General features: G+C 37.6%; 1 protein-coding gene across 2 annotated transcripts in view; it reads right to left on the reverse strand.

Moving 5' to 3' along the window:
• MDFIC2 (MyoD family inhibitor domain containing 2) overlaps positions 1–20454 on the reverse strand; it is a 118200-nt gene that overhangs the window by 3335 nt on the left and 94411 nt on the right. For both annotated transcript variants that reach the window (XM_024928364.4, XM_063602819.1), the window contains one exon: positions 8733–8954. In XM_024928364.4, the coding sequence (XP_024784132.2) occupies positions 8733–8954 (222 nt within the window). The remainder of the gene's footprint in view (positions 1–8732; positions 8955–20454) is intronic.

A 20454-nucleotide genomic window follows, 5' to 3' on the forward strand; every position in this document is an offset into this window, starting at 1 on the left:
TCAAGTTGTTTAAGTGAAATACGTCATCATATGCCTAAAAGGTTTTAAATCTTATCAATCCTCTTTAAGAAAATTGGTTTAAAAATTTACTACACAGACTTGTAAAAATCTGGAAAGTATCTCTAAGGCATTGAAGGTAATTGGTAATTTCTAGCCAAACAGCTGTGATGGGTTATAGATTATTATGTTTTTTGTTTGCATAAAGGGAATTAGTTAGAAGATGTAGCAGTTCTCTTGTTAAAATTTTAACTTTTCTTTCTTTTAAGTTAAAAAAGTCTAAAAAATGTGTGAGTGCTTTGTAAAAGGGTAGGTAAGTGTTCATGTGATGTATTATCTAATTAATTAAAATCAGTAATCTGAAGATTATTGATGATTGAAAGTGACATTCTAGCATGAATTAGAGAAAAATTTCTCCTCTAGATGGGCTTATCAATTGATTTAAGTTTGACTTTCATAAGGATCTGTATTTTTCCCAATAAGAATGCTAATAACTTTGGTTTTCAGACTTTAGTCAATGGGGAGTATATAAGCATATAGAAGAGATTTTGCCTATAGTATAAGTGCTCTTATCGCCGTATTCATTTACTTTTATTTTCCAGAAAGCTCTTTTCTTTCATTATTCATATAATAGTCTGTAAGTGAAAGAAAAATATGGAAACATCCTATGAAAAGGAACAAATATTTTAAAGAAAGCCACTTTGGTTTCTTGTAAAAACACTATATAAAGTTATAAGGTGAGTGCTGAATATAAGTAAACAGAAATCTTTCTTCTTTCCTCTTTTTCTCTCCATCCTCTTTCTCTTACCTTCCCTTCCTTTCTTCCCAGAAAGATGGTGGTAAAGAACCACACCATGACTGTTATGACTACTTTAATTGTCATATATTGTTGCAAGTGCTGTGGCCACTACTCAGTATTTATAGTTCAGGCAGCATATTCCACAATACCTCTACTGTGTACATACTCATCTCTTTGCCAAATTTGCTATATTTTTCTTCACTTAGAGCCAGCTTTTAGCGTGTGACCAACTCTCCCATATCTCATAAGTCACCACAAACCTCCCACAAAAATGCAAGAGTAAGTTAGTAATAGTATATAGACTGTTTCAACTATGCTTTTCTGAAAAGGAAAAGATGGTCAAAGATGAGGGACATACAACCTCATCGAGTTTTACCAATATGAAGACCACTACTATAGCAGTGGCTGCACTGGCAAAGAAGAGGCTGTCAGCAGACAATCTCCAAGTGAATACTCTGTGATCCCTCAGGCTGAATGCTCAAGAGACTTACTCAAGCTTATGACCATATAAAAATGAGTCCACTGGATCCTGTCCTTTATACATGCAAGGTTAAAAGTTTGCTTTGGAGCTAAGTAGGGTGGGAATGCAGGTGACCTTAAGGATTGGAGCTGGTGTTTCCTATCAGAGTGCGAAGGACCTGTTCGTAAAGTGGTCTTATAATTTCCTGAGAGTGTACAACCTTTTGGTTCAATTGCTCTTGCCAATGTCTCCTCAAGTTGGCAGACTCTGGAGGTCTCCTCTTCTAATGTATACTGTAGATTTTATTTACAAAAGAAAAAAAAAAGTTTTGGCTTAATCCTTTGGCCAAATTGGCACTTGTTTCCTTCTACCTCCCTATTTTGCACTTGAGAATAGAGCCCATTTTTTTCTGTTTTTAAGTCAGTCCTTTTTATTTGGTTTTAAAAGGCAGAGTCTCTTGCCCAAAAACAACATGGTAACATTAATGAATTGAAAACAGATTTTTCCGAACTTTCAAGTGTGTTCCACACTTTTCCTAAAAGGCATGTTAAATAGTTCTACATGAGCAGGTAAAACTGTTTTGCATATGGCCAATTTTTGTTTGCACAAGCAGTTCAGGGGAAAATTTGCAACTGTTTGAAAAGAGCGTTGGATTTCCTCTTGTCCTGAATGAGTATATTTTTCTTTGCCTGCACTATTTCCTGGTGCTTTAATGTTTAATAAATGTGATATTCAAAGTCATATCCCAGGATTCGCACCCCTTCTCTGAGCCCATCCAAAAGTGTATACCATATATGCTATTGCCTGCTGCACGTCTCTTCTGCAACGTGTTCAAAACATCTCACTTACCAAGGCCAAACTGCATTTTGGATCTCTCTCTCCCCAGTCCTACAAACCTGTTCCTCCTCCTATTTTCTTTTATGGATGGCTTCTGAACACCCAGATGAATTCGGCAGAAACCTGGTAGTCATTCTTTGTCATTTTGCTTTTCCTCATCATACCTTCCCCATGCAATTCATTGCTGAGTCCTGCTGTTTCCACCTCAAATTCGTATTCGAAATCCACAAGCTGCTCACCACCTGCAGGGCCACCATTTTAGCTCTGGCCACCATCAGCCACCAGCAGGTCAACAGCAATAGCCTCCTGGCAAGGACACTCTGCTTCCACATGAGCCCACTTCAAATTCATCAGCTCCTTCAGTATTTTTAATTCTAAATTTAAACAACTCACTCTCCCCTTAGAGAAAAGTGCCAAATCCTTGCCTTAGCCTACAAGCCCTTGCATGATTGGATTCCTGCCTATTTCTCTGACTTCTGGACCTACTTTACTTACTTCACACTCACAGCACTCCAGCCACACTGACTAAATTGCAGTATTTGGAATGCACATGGCTCAGGGCCTTTGCACATGCTGTGTTTTTGCCTGCATTGCACACCCTCCTGCCCCTCAACTTCACCCAACTCCTATTCACACATTTAAGTTTTTAGCTTTAAACAGCTTCCCTTTAAATCACATCCTTGCTGAAACTCTCACAGCAATCTGTTTTATTTTTTCTTCATAGCACTGACCATAGGATGGCATGAAACTAATTAGTTTGTTACCTCCTCCTATTAGAATCTACGTTGCAAGAGGCAAGAAAGCCATATCTCTCTCTCTGGTTGACTGACTAAATCAATGAATGATTCTAACAAGTAAATATTGTAATCCTCATTTTTTAGATGCAAGGACTAAGGTTCAGGTATTGTTTCTGACTGTCCTAAATCCTCCCAACTGTAAGATCGTAGAGCAGAGATTCAAATCTAAGTCTTTCTGAATCCAAAGCCTGTGGTCTCTATCCCACTGGTATATGTGTCAACTATTTTGCCAAAAGCCAATCTACAGCCCTCTATACTTTTTTTGGGGGGGGTGGGTGTTCATTTCTCTTCTCCTTCTATATTTAGAACCTTTGTTTTGTAACTTTTTTTTTTACTTATTTAAATTCTTTTTTTAACATTTATTAAGTTCAGGGGTCATGTGCTGGTTTGCTACATAGGTAAACTTGTGTCATGGAGGTTTATTGGACAGGTTATTTCATCACCCAGGTATTAAGTCTAGTACTCATTATTTTTCCTGATCCTGTCCCTCCTCTCACCCTCCGCCCTCCAATAAGCCCCAGTGTGTGTCGTTCCCCTCTCTGTGTTTATGTGTTCTCATCATTTAGCTCCCGCTTATGGGTGAGAACATGTGGTATTTGGTTTTCTGTTTCTGTGCTAGTTTGCTAAGGATGATGGCATCCAGCTCCATCCAAGTTCCTGCAAAGGACATGATCTTATTCTTTTTTACAGCTGTGTAGTTCTCCATGGTATATATGTACCACATTTTCTTTAACTAGTCTATCATTGATGGATGTTTAGTTTGATTCCATGTCTTTGCTATTGCAAATTTTGTGCAGGCCTCCACATACAGCTTACACAGGCCTCCAAATAACCCTGAGTTGAGTACTATTATGATCCCTGTTTATGGATGAGGAAACTGAGGCAAAGAGTGTTTAAGAGGCATGCCCCAGGAAACATAGGCTATTGCAGCACTGTAATTTGAACCAGACTGACTCCTCCACAGTTTTTAACTAGGAATCCAACCTGCCTCCAATAATATGCTCCCAGTTTCCTTCTGACACACTTGAGCATGGCACAGGCCACTACCAGCTTCTTGATGGCCTGCTTCCCTCTCCATTCCCTCCTCTTGCCCTCCTCTGTGCTGGATTCCCAAGACTGGCAAAGATCATTTTCCAGTTGCTCTTAGTGGCTTCTGTCTAGATTCAGCCAGTAGAAGGCAGTAACTGGAACCTGCAAGATGGGAGGAAGAGAAAATTCAGGGTGCTTCTCCTCCTGCTCTTTGCTTTGGGTGGTGTCTTAGGCAGTGGTTTTATCTTCTCTTTGCTTTTATCTCTCTCTGAATGTATATCCCTCTGTGGCTGTGGCTAACCGCAGTGACTGTGGTCTAATAGTAGTTAGTGACTAGTGGTCTATCTGATAGTGGTTAGTGACTAGTGTTCTAATAGTGGTTAGTGACTAGTGGTCTATCTGATAGTGATTGGTGACTGACTAGTGGTCTATCTGGTAATGGTTAGTGACTAGCAGTCTATTTGATAACAGTTAGTGACTAGTGGTCTATCTGCTAATGGTTAGTGACTAGTGGCCTATTTGATAGTGGTCAGTGACTAGTGGTCTTTCTGATAATGGTTAGTTACTAGTGCTCTATCTGATAGTGGTTAGTGACTAGTAGTCTATCTGACAACAGTTAGTACTAGTGGTCTCCAAGTTCATACCAGTGCGCTAGTAGTCTGGAGGGACAAAAGGAAGAGGTGGGAGAGCCTTCTTGTTGTTGCTAATATCTGAGTAGCTTACTGTTCACTGTATTTGACTTTTCTGCTCTTCTAAAACCTTTGTCACAAGTTCTTTGTACATTAAATCTCCTCTATAGAACACCTGGCATCCTGGCACAGGCTCTAATCACTGCTATTGAAGTGCCCACCTGGCTTTCCCATTCCTTAAACCTGAATTAAAGAAGGTTTAAGATGGATCAGAGACCTGCAGGCTGCACAGTCAACAGTGGTGTTTTGCTGGGAGCAAAAAGCCATGACAAAAACCCCTTTGGGCTTCATTTCCTTTCTACACCCCAGGGTACCTTTAGGACATGGAGGCTGTGATGAGCAAAGTGATACCCTAATGACACTGAAGAATTAACACAGCTTCCAGAGGTGTTAAATGTACAACTGGGGACTGGCTAATTAGGAGGGAGAATCTCTCTCACTAGAAAGCATCATCTTTAATTAGAGTGGAAAAGGTGGCAATCCAAGGAGGTTCCACAAGTGTGTTTGAGGGGAGCCTCATGGCCGCAGTCTTGCACTCCCTGATTCTGCCCTCCCAACTTTGGGTCTTGTCACCTTGGTGCCCATGATTAGGAGGTGGGAGGGATAAGAGCACCCACAGAAGTTCCTGAAGCATTTCTGAGCTGCTGAAGCACACCTCCTGCTACCCCAGGACTCCTTATCCTAAGTGGCAAGAATCATTCTCCCAGAAGTGACCCCAGACAAATCACAATCCCTCCTCATCCTCCCCAAAGCAAAGAAAAAGAAAAGAGCCAGCATGATACCAGCCCAAAGCCAGTATTTTAATACATTAATATGTTATCACAGAGAATTCAGCATCATAATGAGATTCATGACACAATGAATCCACTGATTACTAAAAGTTTCCAAAAGTGTAAAAATCGGTTCCCACTCCCCCACACTGAGTTCTTTAAAAAATGTCTGTAATGTAGAATGGGAATAAATAAAGAGTGATTGAATGCCTTTCTCTAGCTGGGGTATCATCCCTGATGTTATCAATTTTAATAGCTACTTAAATATGTCAAGATCTATTTAAGTTCAGACAAGCACAACTAACACTCAAGTCAGTTCTTTAGAACTAGAATGACTAGATTTGGGTGATACTAAGTAAATTTGGGCTTATGTTTTTTTCCGAGCAAATGAACTGAAATAATTATAAAATTGAAACATTTTATAAGGTGACACTGGTGCATTTAATTGTATGAAATTTACAGTGTAGAAAATGTAATCATTTTATTCAGTAGTCCATGGTGTAATTAAGACTATTCTTTTGAGGTATCTTGTATTTATGATTTTCCTCTTCCACCTGGATGAGATGTCTCAAATTCAAAATTATACATCAATTAGGTATATTCTCAGGATTATTTTTAAGGGGACTGTTTTCTAATATCATGTATATTTCTGACTTTCTTATCCACAGAGAAGCTTTCACAATCAGAAGTTTGCAGAAACAGAAGTGGGGACATGGATAGTCCTCTGGACACTTTCCATTTTATTCAGGAAAGGGACCACACACGATGAACCACAATTTAGTAATAAAGTAATGTTTCAGCACACAGTGTGTGATGTGCAGTAAAGATCCTTTTAAATTCCCATCAGAGCACACACCATGAACTGTGCTAATGGATGTAACACATTTTACAAAATCTGCATGTGTGAGGCTTTTCCATCCTGTTTTAAGTGGGGCAATGTATATAAATAATAGATATTAGCAATTAAGCATCTATTACTATGCACTCATTTATACATTTGAAAATAAATTAGCCACAAACTACATGAAAGTGGATGCAATATTCTCTTTTCCCTTCTGTTTTCCCTGCTGTTCCTGAAAGATATTTCTGTATTTATCTCAGTACGAACAATGACCCCAGCTCTCAATTTCTGCATCCTTAAATTAATTACAATTACTATCGAAAATTCTCTAAAATGGAGTGAGTCTGACTTAACTCTTGTTTTCCTTGTTGTTTGCTGTTTAGGATAATGAGAGTTTCTTATCACTCTTTGTGGGTCTTAGGTTGGCTTCTTTTCCTTTCTCTTTTATCCAGGTACCAAAAGCTCTTACTTCACTGGGGAGATTTTTCACACGGGAGGAAAAGGACAAGTGGACTATCACCTATGTGGTCAGCTTACAACCTGAATTTCTTGGAAATGACCTAATTTAATTATCTTCATGGATCTCCTTTGCTCTTTGAATGAAGAGTAGTCAGCTTTTTTTTTTTTTTTTTTTTTTTTTTGAATGGGGCTCTTGAGTGTCAGTTGCCATTTTAATGAAGTAGTGATTTGGGCCCTTTCCTGATAATACAAGAATTCAGGTGTCATGCTAGTTGGCTTGGCCCCTCTTATTCCTCCAGTATCCCTGATAGGTCAGATCAGAGTGATTCTGGAGGGAAAGTATGTTTCACTGTGGATATGTACAATGGCAATTCCCAGTTCTGGGATTTAACTTAATTCAATTATTGACATGATGAGCAGCATCCACACACTCCTGGTAACATTTGATAAAATGCTGTAGCATCAGGATGCTTTTGTAAAGGCCTCTCTGCCATTACCTGTTTTCTTGACTGGCATTAATCTCTACCAAAGCTAGAGACTTGAGCATCATCCTGAATTCGGAGTCATAACCTGATAGCTACAGGTCAAAGTTGGCCCAACGATGTGTTGTTGGGAGTACCTTGAGCTTTGAAAAAATAAATAAAAGTAATTATCAACCCTGGAAAACTTAGAAATTTTACATAACACTCCTGGTCTCTGGATTTTCTTGGAAAACTTCAATATCTGTCAACTCTGGCCCTGTATTTCCTTCTGGCAACCATCAGCTGGTACTGTGTCGAGGTAGTGACCTTTAGATGAGCCATGTGCTCTCCAGCTTGCCATAGTCCTCACCAATCCCTGTTGTTTACTTCCAGCCTACTTAGTATTCATATTAACTGCAGGCAACTACAGGCAATTAAGCCTGTAGTTTCTGGCCTAAAGCATTCATGACAACATGTGCACAAGACACCACATATATAATATATGATAGAAATCTTCCTTACTTTCTAAAAATGTAATCACAATCATGGCTGAAATTGAGTACCTACTATGTACCAACTTTTGTACTAGGTGCTTTATACGTTATTTTTTTTGATCCCCAACATTCCCCATGGTGTTAACTAGCCTATCATGTAATCAGAGACTGAAATTCAGAGATGGTAAATTTAAAAAACGTGTCCAGTACTATACAGTTAATAGACTTCAGAGGCAGAAGTGAAACTGATGTGATTCCAAAGGTGCTGTTATTCAAAGTTTATTTAATCTTTTTTCTTATTTTCAAAAAGTAAATATGAATTTAAATGTAGACCAGAAACCATACCTTATTACATTTTCCTTTGAGAAACTCCAGGCTTTCTTTAAATGCTAATGTAGATACTGAACACTACAAAATCTTGAATGGTTTTTCTCCTGTAAAGGTCATTGCAAAGTTAACCTAAGTAAAATTCCATATCTTGGTGTGGAGTCCATAATTTTGAACTTTGTGTGGCTGATTGTTTATTTAGCACCAAACCAATTTGAAATTGGCTTTGCAAACGAAATGTACTCTTTATGTCATATACAGGGATGATTGGGTCTAGGTTTGCACTGATCAGAATGCCTATGGATAATACCCAGGGGAACCACTCCTTTCTCATAGATTGCTGATGTAAACATCTTAATTTTTTATGCTGTCTATATTTATATATTTCCGGCATTTTAATACTATTTCTCTCTGCCTTCTTTTCTCTGACTAGAGTTATAGACTGAATAGTTCCATGTCTGAGGAGAGAAAGAAGTTTGCCATTTTTCTTTATCTGCCTCATAGCCCCATAGCAAGAATGATTATGTTCCACCCCAGCTATTTAAAACATGTTGCCTCTGATTCCCAGCTTTGAGAGCAAACAATCTGCCAAGCGCCTCGTAACTGCAAAGTGACCTTGACATATGTCATTCACCAGAGTTTTCAAATCGAAGTCTTCGTGTTTAATATTCATAAGGACTTTTTTTTTTTCCTAACAGCATATGTGATGATTTTACAGGGGATGGGGGTTGGGAGCTTTATTTAGAGATGGGTTGAATTCTGAGAAACATACCATCAGTGTCTCTGTGATGAACTGAAGTATCAGTTTGGAGGTAAGAAAATGTTGTTTGGCATTCTTCAAGGGAGGACAGTGATGTGCTGGATTCTGACAGTTTTTTCTCATTGGGGTTTTCCTTGGCTGGTCCATCTGTGATATTGAAGTCAGATACTGAATTTATAACGATAGCATTAATGGGTTTCTCATCTGCATGCCTTTCATTCGTGAGTTGCGTATCTAGAGGAAAAAAGAAAAAACACATACAGAAACCCACTATGGTTTACGTGACCTAGTGACCTAAGAATGCAGAAATTTTCACATTTGACTTTCCTAAGATTAAAGTCTTAAGAAAACAAATGAAGTATTATTGAACAAGACAATTTTGAATAAAAATATGAGAAAGAAGAGTGCAATCATTATAAAATTTTATACACATTGCAAACTTTACCTATCATGGTAATTTGTAACACTTATTTCTACTATTTTTTTTTTTTGGTGATAAGTAAGGAGAATCAAGGAATTCATTCACTTGGATCAACAAAATCTCATAGTACATTGCCAGCCTCCTGTCACAGTGTATTATTAATCTGAGGAGCAGCATAAGGATCTTATGTGGTGGGCAATACTGCTGAGTTATTCATATGAGCTCAATCAAGTCACTTTATTACTTTGTTTTTACAAACCTCATTTTCCTCCTCTGTAAAAAGAAAAATGCATATAAATGAATAGTCTATAAGCTCATTCCTGCTTCTGTCCTCATAACCTCACAGTGGCTTTCTCTGCTTTGGTATTTAAGTTCCTATTCAGGTGATAGCCTGTATGGCTTTGAGGTTATGCTTCTTGGGAACATGCTTTATTTCCACATAACTGTCTGGCACAATAGCTGGAGATGTTCAGGGAATTTCTAGCAAAGTTCTTGACTGAAATTCTGGTTTGGAGAGCCATAGAGAAGTCTGAGAAGCCCCAAGCGTTGTATGTATTTTACATCTCCTATACAGTTGGCCCTCCGTATCTGTGGGTTTCACATCCCCAATACAACAAATCCTAGATACACAGATGGAAAATATTCAGAAAAAGCTCCCCAAATAACAATGTAACAATAAAAATGATACAAATGAAAAACAATACAGTATAACAACCACTTACATAGCATTTACATAGTATTAGGTATGATAAATAATCTGAAGGTCAAGTAAAGTATATGGGAGGATATGCATAGGTTATATGCAAATACCACATCATTTTATATTAGAGACCTGAGCATCTGAAAATTTCGATATCTGTGGAGTCCTGGAACCAGTTCCCCTCAGACACTGAGGGACAACTGTATGCATTCTCCTGCCATGTAATGATTGGGAGTCTGCTCTGCAACAAGCGCTGGGCTGTATATTGGGGATAGAGGGATGACTAAGACAGGCGTGGACCTTGACCTTCATCAGCATCAAACAAATCGTCAAAGAAATAACTGTAAGTTACAGGATTGAGAAGTGTATAAAAGAGAAGCATATCATAAAATCATGTTAGAGAGAGGACCAGACTGGGTCATGGTGCAGTTAGCTTATAACTTCCTTACAGGCTGATGATGCCCAGGAACAACTTAAAACCTGAACAAGCAACAGTCCTCGTGGTTTGGTGGCACAACTGGGACGTGGTCAAGAGGTGTCCTTGGGAATTGCATTCCCATTGTTAACGCAATGCCTGGTTGGTTCAATAATGCTCATTGAGTTACTGAAATTGATAATACAATTGGAAACCTGGTTTGATTTTACCATGCTTATGCAGCTCAGGGCAAGAAACATATTCTTGCCAAGTCCATCTTTATTTCCCTTCCAAGGTTGTTTCTTAGTTTAGGGCCAATGGAAATGTCTAGTGGGTTCTGCCTTCTAAGGCAATGGGTTCTAGACTTTTCTGCAGAGTAGAATCACCTGGGAAATCTTTTTAAAATTCAGAATTTTTAAAGCTCTGTTATTCCCCTCTTCAGGAGACCAATTAAATCACAATCCTTGGTGGGATGGGAGAATTTTTGAAGCTCCTCAGGTGATTCCAACATGTAGACAAGTTTGGGAACCACGATGCCAGGGATCTTCTGCATTTGAGACAAGAAAAAGAGAGAGAACAGCCCACTGACTTGTGCATCAGTGATTTTCAGAAACCAATCTTAAGATGGTTGCTTTCCGAAGACTCCTAACTGGCACCAGAACTATCAGTCTGGTATACACAACTATATTAGGTCATTTTTGTTTCTTTCTGATCCTCCAAACAGCCTTGGTTTTCAACAATGTTTAATTTCTATTCTCTTCCTTTTATGTGCTGGCTTTAAATTTCTTGGTTGTGGTTTCATCCACCATAAAAAGGATTGGCAGAAATAGGGATTCAAGAAAACATCTGTCGTTGAAAGCAATTAATGTAGTATTGAATATTGAAGTGGAATCAGCCCTACAGATGAGAGAACACTAGGCTTCCTCTAACCCAAGAGGGATTCACCAAATTAATGATATAATGATGATGATGGTGATGAAAATCATAATTAGTTTATTTTTCTTACTTGGGTATCAAGGCATCCAGTAATCAGCTAATATTGCAGATAGATGGACATTCAAATGATGTCTTAGAACACTAAGAGCAGCATCAATATTTTGGGCCAGATAATTTTTTGGCATGGAGAGACTGTAGGATGTTTAGTGGTAGCATAGTCTTTTATCCACTAGATGCTAGTAGCACCTGACCCTCTAGCTCATGACAATGAAAAATGTTTGTAGATATTGCTGTATTTCCCCTGTGGGACAAAATCACTGTGGTTGAAAAGCACTGCTTTACACACACACACACGAACACACACAGAGTGGCATGTATCTTATGTCAAGTTCTATGTTACCGCTTATATACCTTATTGAACTTAAGCATCACAAAGAGTCTAGGAGGTAGATATTGTTAGCCTCCTTGAACAGATGGGAAATGTATGAATGGGTATCCCCAGTTAGCAGATGAATGAAGGTAACCAAGGCTTACAGAGTTTATTTAGGTAAATTGTCCAAGGCCTCCTTATTCAGTAGTAGAACTGAGGTTCAAATCTAGGCCTGGTAGATTCCAAAAGCTTTGTGCTTGTCCTTTTCCCTTTTACATTATGCAATGTTTTCTCTGATTTATTCTTAGCTTTTATCTCTCCTTCCTAACTGCTGAGAATGCACATCAGCAAAACCTTCTCACCCTAAATACTGTGATGTGTCACCTGCCCAAAATCGAGCCTTGCAAATAGCTGGGTTTTACACACTCGCCTTTCCCTTAGCAGTCTTTGCAAAGCAAAACTACCTTCTTTGCACACTCAGGGAATCCTTCTTGTTCCATTACAGCTGCTTTATCCCATACATTAGAGAGCAGCTCAGAAAGAGCTGATAGATAACGAGACCTTGATGAGTATGGAGATTGCAGCAGCTATTTACTTAACAGAATTAATTAACAATCAGTTCAAATTATCACACGTAGTCAGGCTGCATGTAATTTAAATTGCTTTTGCACAAAGTAATTCAGTAACAAAAAAAAGTTGGATAGAGGTTACTCGAATGTAAGAACATGCGGAGAATACAGTATACAGCCAAGTGGTATATGATTCTCTTTTTAATTTTGTGACAATTTTAAGTATAGCATTTTGAATGTAAGTGGTGTGCTACATTAAGCAACCATTTGGAGCACACTAGGCTTGTACTGAGAGAATTTTATGGAGAAGTTAAACTGCCATTCATAAAGTTATTTTAATTCTATATCTCTGTTTATATTTTTATTTTTTCTCATTCCTCAGTGGGAACTATCTGTTGCTCATTAGAAAATCATCTGACATACACACATTTGAGAACCCAGTCTGTTCAACCCAGAATTCTGACATCTGAAGTGAGTCACAATTTTTGGGCGAATGTTACTGACATCTTCCATCTTTTATAGATGATGCTAACAATAATTTCATCAGATTCAGATTCTTTCCTTTATTGTATTATTCGACATTGCACCCAAAGTACTATAAAGTAGCATAAGCTCAAAGTAGAAACATATAAAAAGTAGTATCACATCTTCTGTAGAGAAAATTATTTTAGAGTTAAATAAGGAACTCGTGAAACTATATTTGGGATGTTATTCATAGTTCTTGACATTAACTTAGAGAAAACAATTTTTACCAATAGTTAAAAACAAACCAAAATTAGGACAAAAAATAGAAGCTCATCTATATTTCTTGGAAAAAAATTAAAGTGAATGTTAAACAGTTTGGGCTACAGGTAATTGCAAGAACAAATGGACATAAACTTAAGTCAGAGAAAAGATAGACAGCTAATTAAGTTTTTATTACTGTTGAGCAAATGTTATTAATTTAATTCACTTAACATTTATTGAGTACCCACATGCAACAGATGAATCAATGTGACAGGAGCTATTAATTTATTTACTCTAAGTTATTAAGAAAACGTTTTAATGATTTTCATTTTTGATCACTAAATGTGACTTTGTAATTTTTGCATCCATGTTTTCTCTCATTTGACTCTTTATAGATAAAAGCATTCAAATGATGAATAAGTACTAGGTCCTCTGATTCTATTCTTGTTTCTTCCTTTCTTTTCCCATTTTCCTTTCCGTTCTTTTTTCTTTTCCTTTTCCTTTCCCCCTTCCCTTCGCTTCCTTTCCTTTCCCTTTTTCCTCCTTCCTTTCTGCTTTTCTTTCTCCATTCCCTTCCCTTTGCCCTTCCCTTCCCTTCCCTTCGCCTTTCCCTTCCCTTTCCTTCTTTCCCTTCCTTTTGCCCTTCCCTTCCCTTCCTTTCCCTTCCCTTCCCTTTGCCCTTCCCTTCCCTTTGCCCTTCCCTTCCCTTCCTTTCCTTTCCCTTTTTCCTTTTTCTTCCTTTCTGCTTTTCTTTCTCCCTTTCCTTTCCTCTCCTTTCCTTTCTTTTCCTTTCCTTACCCTTCCCTTCCCTTCCCTTTTTCCTTTTCCTTCCTTTCTGCTTTTCTTTCTCCCTTCCCTTCCCTTCTTCCCTTCCCTTTGTCCTTTCCTTTCCTTTGTCCTTTCCTTCTCCCTCTCTGGTGTAATTCCTTGACTGACCTAGCCCGTCTCCATTATCAGCTTCTGCTATCCTCCAGCTCCTTCCATGTATTTTTTCCTTAAGACTTTGTCCTCTTAGTTTCTTTCTTCCTGCCCTGCCCTTGAAGGCTGTATTTGTCCACACTCACATCGTCATTGATTTCTTTGTGAAGTTGGCCACTAAATCTTCATCCAGCTAGCCAGAGATGCAGGCAATATTTGCCAAGCATAAACTACACTCCTGGCACTGCGCTAACCACTGCAGAATTCAGAGAAGAACAACAAATGGTTTCAGTCCTCAAGAAGCTCACAGTAATCACAAATTACAGCTTCACGCTTGTAACTGTCTATTGGACATTTTATGTGGGTAACTAGCAAAATCCTTTCAATTATGATGCCTCTTTCTACTAAGCCCCTCATTCTTCTCCCCAAACTGGAATAACTCTGGCTATCCCTGGAGAATTCACAATTCAATTTGTCTTTATTGTATTGTCATTTTTCCAGTTCCCTGGGCTTAAAACTATTATTTGACTGGCCCTGTCCCTCCATCCAATCATTTACAAGTTCTTATTTATTCTTCCTACTAAACATCTCTCAAGTTCGTGTCTGCTTTTTCATTTCCATTACTACCACTCAGATTTAATCCTTGCTGCCCTCACATCTGGACTCTTTTTCAGCAGTCATTGGCTCTGAATACAGTGACAACTCTCTTCAAGATATCTTATGCATTATAATCAAAATTATACTTTGGACAATAATCTTATCATATTAGTCATAAAGAAAGCAAAACACACACATCATGAACACACACACACAAGTATTAATGGCTCACTATTACCTGAATATTTTCCCATTTTCTCTCTCTTTTTTTGAGACAGGGTCTCACTCTGTCACCCAGGCTGGAGTGCAGTGGTGGTGGTGCAATCACAGTTCACTGCAGCTTCAACTTCCCAGACTCAGGTGATCCTCCCACCTCAGTCTCCTGAGTAGCAGGCACTATAGGCGTGCACCAACACAGCAAGCTTATTATAGTATTATTATTATTTGTATTTTGTGCAGAGACTCGGTTTCACCATGCTGCCTGGGCTGGTCTTGAACTCCTGGGCTCAAGGGATTCACCTGCCTTGGCCTCCCAAAGTGCTAGGATTACAGGCATGAGCCACCATGTCTGGCCTCCATTCTCTCTCCCTCCTCTGTCTCTCTTTATTTTGTTTTTCTTTTTACAGACAGGTTCTTGATATGTTCCCAGGCTGGACTAGAGCTCCTGGGCTCAAGTGATCCTTTCACCTCAGCCTCCTGAGTAGATCTTTTTATTCTCATTTAACCTACAAATTCTGTTGCCAAGTTGCCTGTGGAAACAGGTAGCTTGTTGCTAAGTTTTTCTTGTGAGCAGTAAACTCCAGAAGCGTATATGAAAATTATTAGATAAGACTTTAAGGTAGGGTGATTTTAATTTTAGTTCTAGGCCAAAACATTTAAAATGAGTGTATATTTCAAACGTATAGACCATTTTTTAAGCTATAATGGTGAATTATGTTTTCCCTTGGATTTAAACTATACTCCAGCTTAGAATTTAGTACTGTAATTATCCGTGGCTGAAATCAGACCAAGGCAGACAAGTGACATTTCAAGGTATAAGCTACCAAACCATTAACAAATTATTGTGGTTAGTAAAAGGAGTTAATTGAAGTGACACTGTATAGAGAAAAAAAGTTTTTTCCTTTGTATGAAAATTTTGTGAAGTTCATTCAAATGTTAGAGGTGATTTTTGTTGTTAAAATGTATGATTATACTCTCTGCAGCTTGGTAGGTAATAATACAATATATAAAATACAGGAAATCATTCAACATGATCAAACGTGGTGAAAATTATCAGCCAGGGTCAGAATCATCTTTCTTTACATGTGTAGATCACTATTATTTTTATATTGAGTAAAATTTGAAAACATACTATGGCTGAAGACAGAACAAAATTAGGAAGAGGAAGATTTCTTGACATTGAGAAAAGCATAATAAAAGGTGATTGATACCCAAAGAAGCTATGTTTTCAAGAAAAAACATATTTTCTTCTTTGAAAGCTGAGTAATAAAGCTGAGTGGATAATTTTCTCCAGTTGAGGGATGAAGGCTTCTAAAATTTCCTCACCTTTTTGAAATGAATGGAAATAAGTAACTATGGAGTATTCAATTGCTACATCCTGATAGATTGGATAAGACAAAACCTTGGGTTCATTAAATCTAATTTGGGAGGGAGGATAAATAAGATAAATATATTTGACATTTTTTCTTTAATTTTCAAATGGCAGCTCTGGTTGGAAGACGTCCTTTTAAGACTTTCAAGTTAAAGTCACAGTTGTATAAATCGTTGTTTTGATTTGTCTTCTGTAGCACTTCAACTAAAACCCTGCCTCAAGAAACGGTAGATGAAATGTTTATCAAGGGCTACGACAAGAGGACATTTTAAGCCTTTTCAATCAGGCTTGGTAAATCTTTTTTAAAAAGAGAGAAAAGGCTAAAGTATATTATTCCTCCAGAAATAATAGAAGTGAGTGTTCAAGGTGAAAAAGATTAAAGAGTACAAAAGAACTGAGGGAAGAAGGCTGAGCATGGCCCCCTCCCCAAGCTTCCCCGACACCTGCAAAGCAACTTCAATTTTTGGGGGCTGAAGTGGGCCTTTTTTTTTTTTTTTTTTGTCTAACTATTCTAGATAATTACTTCAGTTTTCTGCCCGCCACTATACTTTGCACCTGTAGACAGACATAGGCTAAGTGATGTACTTTTATAGCTAGATCATAAGCTGGTAACAAGGAACAATTGACTCCTAAGAGATAGTTGAATCTTCTTCAGACATGAAAGCAGTTTGCAATTATGAGTCTCCATTTCATTTTTATGCAGTTACCTTCAGTTTAATGTTTGTAAAAAGTGTCTCAAGAAATAAAGATTATGTTATCTGAGAAAAAAATGGTTAGCAGTTTTTATAGTTTGATGCACTTGGATTAATAATAGGTTTAGGGCTCTGAAAAAATAAATGAAGCCAATCAGGCTATAAACTCATGCATGATTGGTATTACATATACAGTCAATTTTTTTATGATCAGTGTTTAAATATAAATGTTAAAAATAAACCATAATTATTCAAAATATTCTCTATTATGTTAAAACCATCACAATTTATTCATCCGAACTATTTGAATGTCACTTAAAGTCTCTTATGTGCATTATCACATTTGAAGCTCACAACAGTTTTGCAAAGTATTATTATCATTATTACATGAATGAGGAAACTGATAGAGGGTCAGAGATTTTAGTGGTTTGCCCAAGATTACCCCGCTGGTAAGGGGCAGAGCTAGTACTTGAACTTATGTCTTCTAATTCCTATGGCAGTCAGACTTTGCATTTCGAAACTGCTTCAGAAACGAAGCACTCTGATATGAGCTTGAGATACTTTTCTGAAATAAAACTGCTTTGTCCCTTCTGACTTACCCCTCTCCAGGTTAATTGATCCTGCTGGTATTTGATTAGGAGGTACTTTTTATGTAGGTTCAAACCTAGAATTCCTATTTGATAACTAATAACTGCTTTTTCCAAACTTAGCCCTCAAAGCCCACTATAAGAAGCTTCCTACAACTGTCCCCTGCAACTCCAATCCCAATTGTTTCCTTTGGGAGCCCCCAGAAATCCAGGTTGATATCCTTACTAGAGCCCTTAGTTTAGTTTATAGTACTGTGATTAATTTTGGATGTATTTCTCCTCTCCTTTCTGTTTGTGAACTCCTTGAGGAAATACATAAGCCATTCAGCTCAATTTCTCAGAACCTAGCATGGTGTCTGGCAGAAAGCAAGTAATAAATACATTTTAGCCAACTGATGAACTGACAGACTAAAGGTGGGGTGTCTTGGTTTTCAGTTGACAATGGACTCATCCTTAGGGGAGGTTTTCTGAGTACATCCCAGTGGTCCTCTTTCCACATTCTCTGTAGACCAACTGATCCTAGTAAAAGTCTATAAATTTCTGTCTTTTGTGGTAAAACACATCTTGGTATTTTATTTTGATTTGAATGCGACATTTGCATTGATATCTGTAAAACTGTGAAAATACAAAAAGATACAAATAAATTAAAATCTATAATTCTACCATTTTTAACACATTGTTATATTTGTTTCACAAAAATGTAAATATCTGGTATATGTGGAATTTATGTTTATAGATGTATATGTATATATCTACATATTTATATTTATGCTTTATATTTGCATATTAGGATATGTATTCTAATTCTACTTTATATATAAATCCATATACAATTAGAATATATATCAACATAATTAGATTAATAACAAATATACTATTCTAATTAGATATCTGATTAATACTACATATTCTAATTATAATTTATATATATATAAACTTATAGTGCTTCCTAGATGTCATTCATTTTTCTAAGAGTTTTGCATATATTAACCCATTTAATACTCCCAGCAACCCTATGTGGTAGGTACTGCTAGTGTCATTCCCATTTTTCACATGAGGACACAGAAAACGCGGGGATATCAAATAACTTACCCAGAGTCACATAACCAGTAAGTGATGGAGCTAGAATTTTAACTAAGGCAGCCTGGCTCCAAGTCCATGTTCCTAACTAATAGGCTATACTGTCTAGATAGAGATTTTTTAAGTGGAATTTTATTGAATATAATGTATTGTAGATGTTACCGTTGTATCGTAACCATTTCCCTTCATCCTAAAGCTTATTGAAAAACATACTCAGGTCTCTGCTCAAATGTCACCTCCTGGGTGAGGCAGGCCTTCCCTTACATGACATCAAAAACAGTGCTTCCCAATCAGGGCAGATTTTGCCCCCCAAGGGAATGGATATTTGGCAATGTCTGGAGATAGTGTTTATTGTTATGACTGGGCTAGACGCACTAGCATTTTGTGGGTGGAGGCCAGGGATGCTGCTGAACAACCTATTATGCACAGGGACCCCTTCCCCTCACCACCAAAACCCATAAAAAATGTGGTTTCAAATGTCAATTGTGCCAAGATTCAGAAATCCTTTAATCTCATAGCCCTGATCACCAGCCATTGCTATCACATCACTCTGTTTCATTTTTCTGCACAGTGATTTTTAAAAATATTTTATTTGTTTACTTGCTTATGGTGTACATGTATTTCCCACCCTTGACCAAAATGCTGCCTAATGAAAGTTTGTCTGTGTCAATTGACTGCTATATCCTAAAAGAGGACCTGGGAGACAGTAGGTACTCAATATACAGGGAATTAAAGAATGCTTAGCATTTCTTACATGGTGAATCATAAGCTAACAGTTCCCCCATTCAGTACAAATGTAGATAGTTTCTATTTTTTGATACCATGAATACTCTTGAAATAAGCATTGTTGTCATGATTTTAAAATATTTATTGATTTGTGTAGGTTGAATTAATAGAAAAGGACCTATTGAATTAATGGTTGAATTTCTCAAGCTTTTAATATAATTTGCTAATTGCCTTCCAGAAAGATTGCGTCCATATAGACTTGTACCAAGAGGGATTGGGAGAAGTTTGTCTATGCTCTGATCTTTCTAGGTTTTACCACTAAAATATTTTATTTTTATCAATTTAAAAGGAACTTTGATTTAAGTGTCCAATTTTTCCTAGAGCTGAAAAAACAGTTTTTCACTATAAGAGGTAGAAGGTGTTTTCATATCCACCACCTTTCTGTGGAAGTTTTGTTTCACAACTAGATTCATTGGTAATCTGAAATCTCTTGCATGATATCGAATTGGGCAGTTAAGGACATCCATTCTGTATTTATAAATCAGTAAATTAGTGTTGAAAAATACTTACTGAATGATCATTGAACCTGGTTTATTTAGCTAGTTCTGTCTCTGAGTTATGAGGGCTTGGGGGTGACATACTGTTGGATGGACTTAAGAGGCTCCCTATCAGCATCTATCAGGTTAATATCCATTTGTGATGTACCTGTATAAATGTAGGATAGAAATAAGATGTATACAGAGGCCTTGGAGAGGCCAGAAATCAAGCCACATTTTTGGAAGGACAAGAAATCACAGGAGCGAGGGAACAGAGGAGCAAACCATATGCTTATTTTTAAACTCCTTTTGCCCACTCTGTGTGCCCAATGAACTATGGAATCTATCAAAAGGCCTCACTGGGGATTTAAGATCTATTTTCTTGATAGTCCACTTGGTGGAAATTTAGCCCAGTGGTCTCCAAAGTGGCATATGTATACCTGGAGGAGGTGCAAACCTATGCAATGGGGTTAAAACACTTATTTCTATTTTTAAATCCTAATATGATAACTATTTCTGCATGTTTTATAACGTATAGTACAGTGAATATGGTAGCATGTGCCTCCATTGTGTATGCATGTGCACGTGGATGTATATAGATGCGTATAGGCATGCATTAGGTGGGCTTGCTATTTTTCCCTTTTTTACTAGTAAAGGTTTATAAGCTTTACAGTAAAAAATCTGGAGACCACTGGTCTGAGTAATAGACTGAGGTCAGTACTCTACATCCCTCTTCTACTAAAAAAATTCAATTTTCTTTTGCTTCCTTTCGGTACCCAGGGTGTGGTTGCTGGAACGTTTACAGCCACAGCAGCTGCAGTAGTGGCCTGAGTAGACTTTTCCTCAGAGTTTCTATAGTGGTAACAGGAT

Source organism: Pan paniscus, chromosome 2 (assembly GCF_029289425.2).
Source record: "Pan paniscus chromosome 2, NHGRI_mPanPan1-v2.0_pri, whole genome shotgun sequence".
Taxonomy (NCBI): Eukaryota; Metazoa; Chordata; class Mammalia; order Primates; family Hominidae; genus Pan; species Pan paniscus.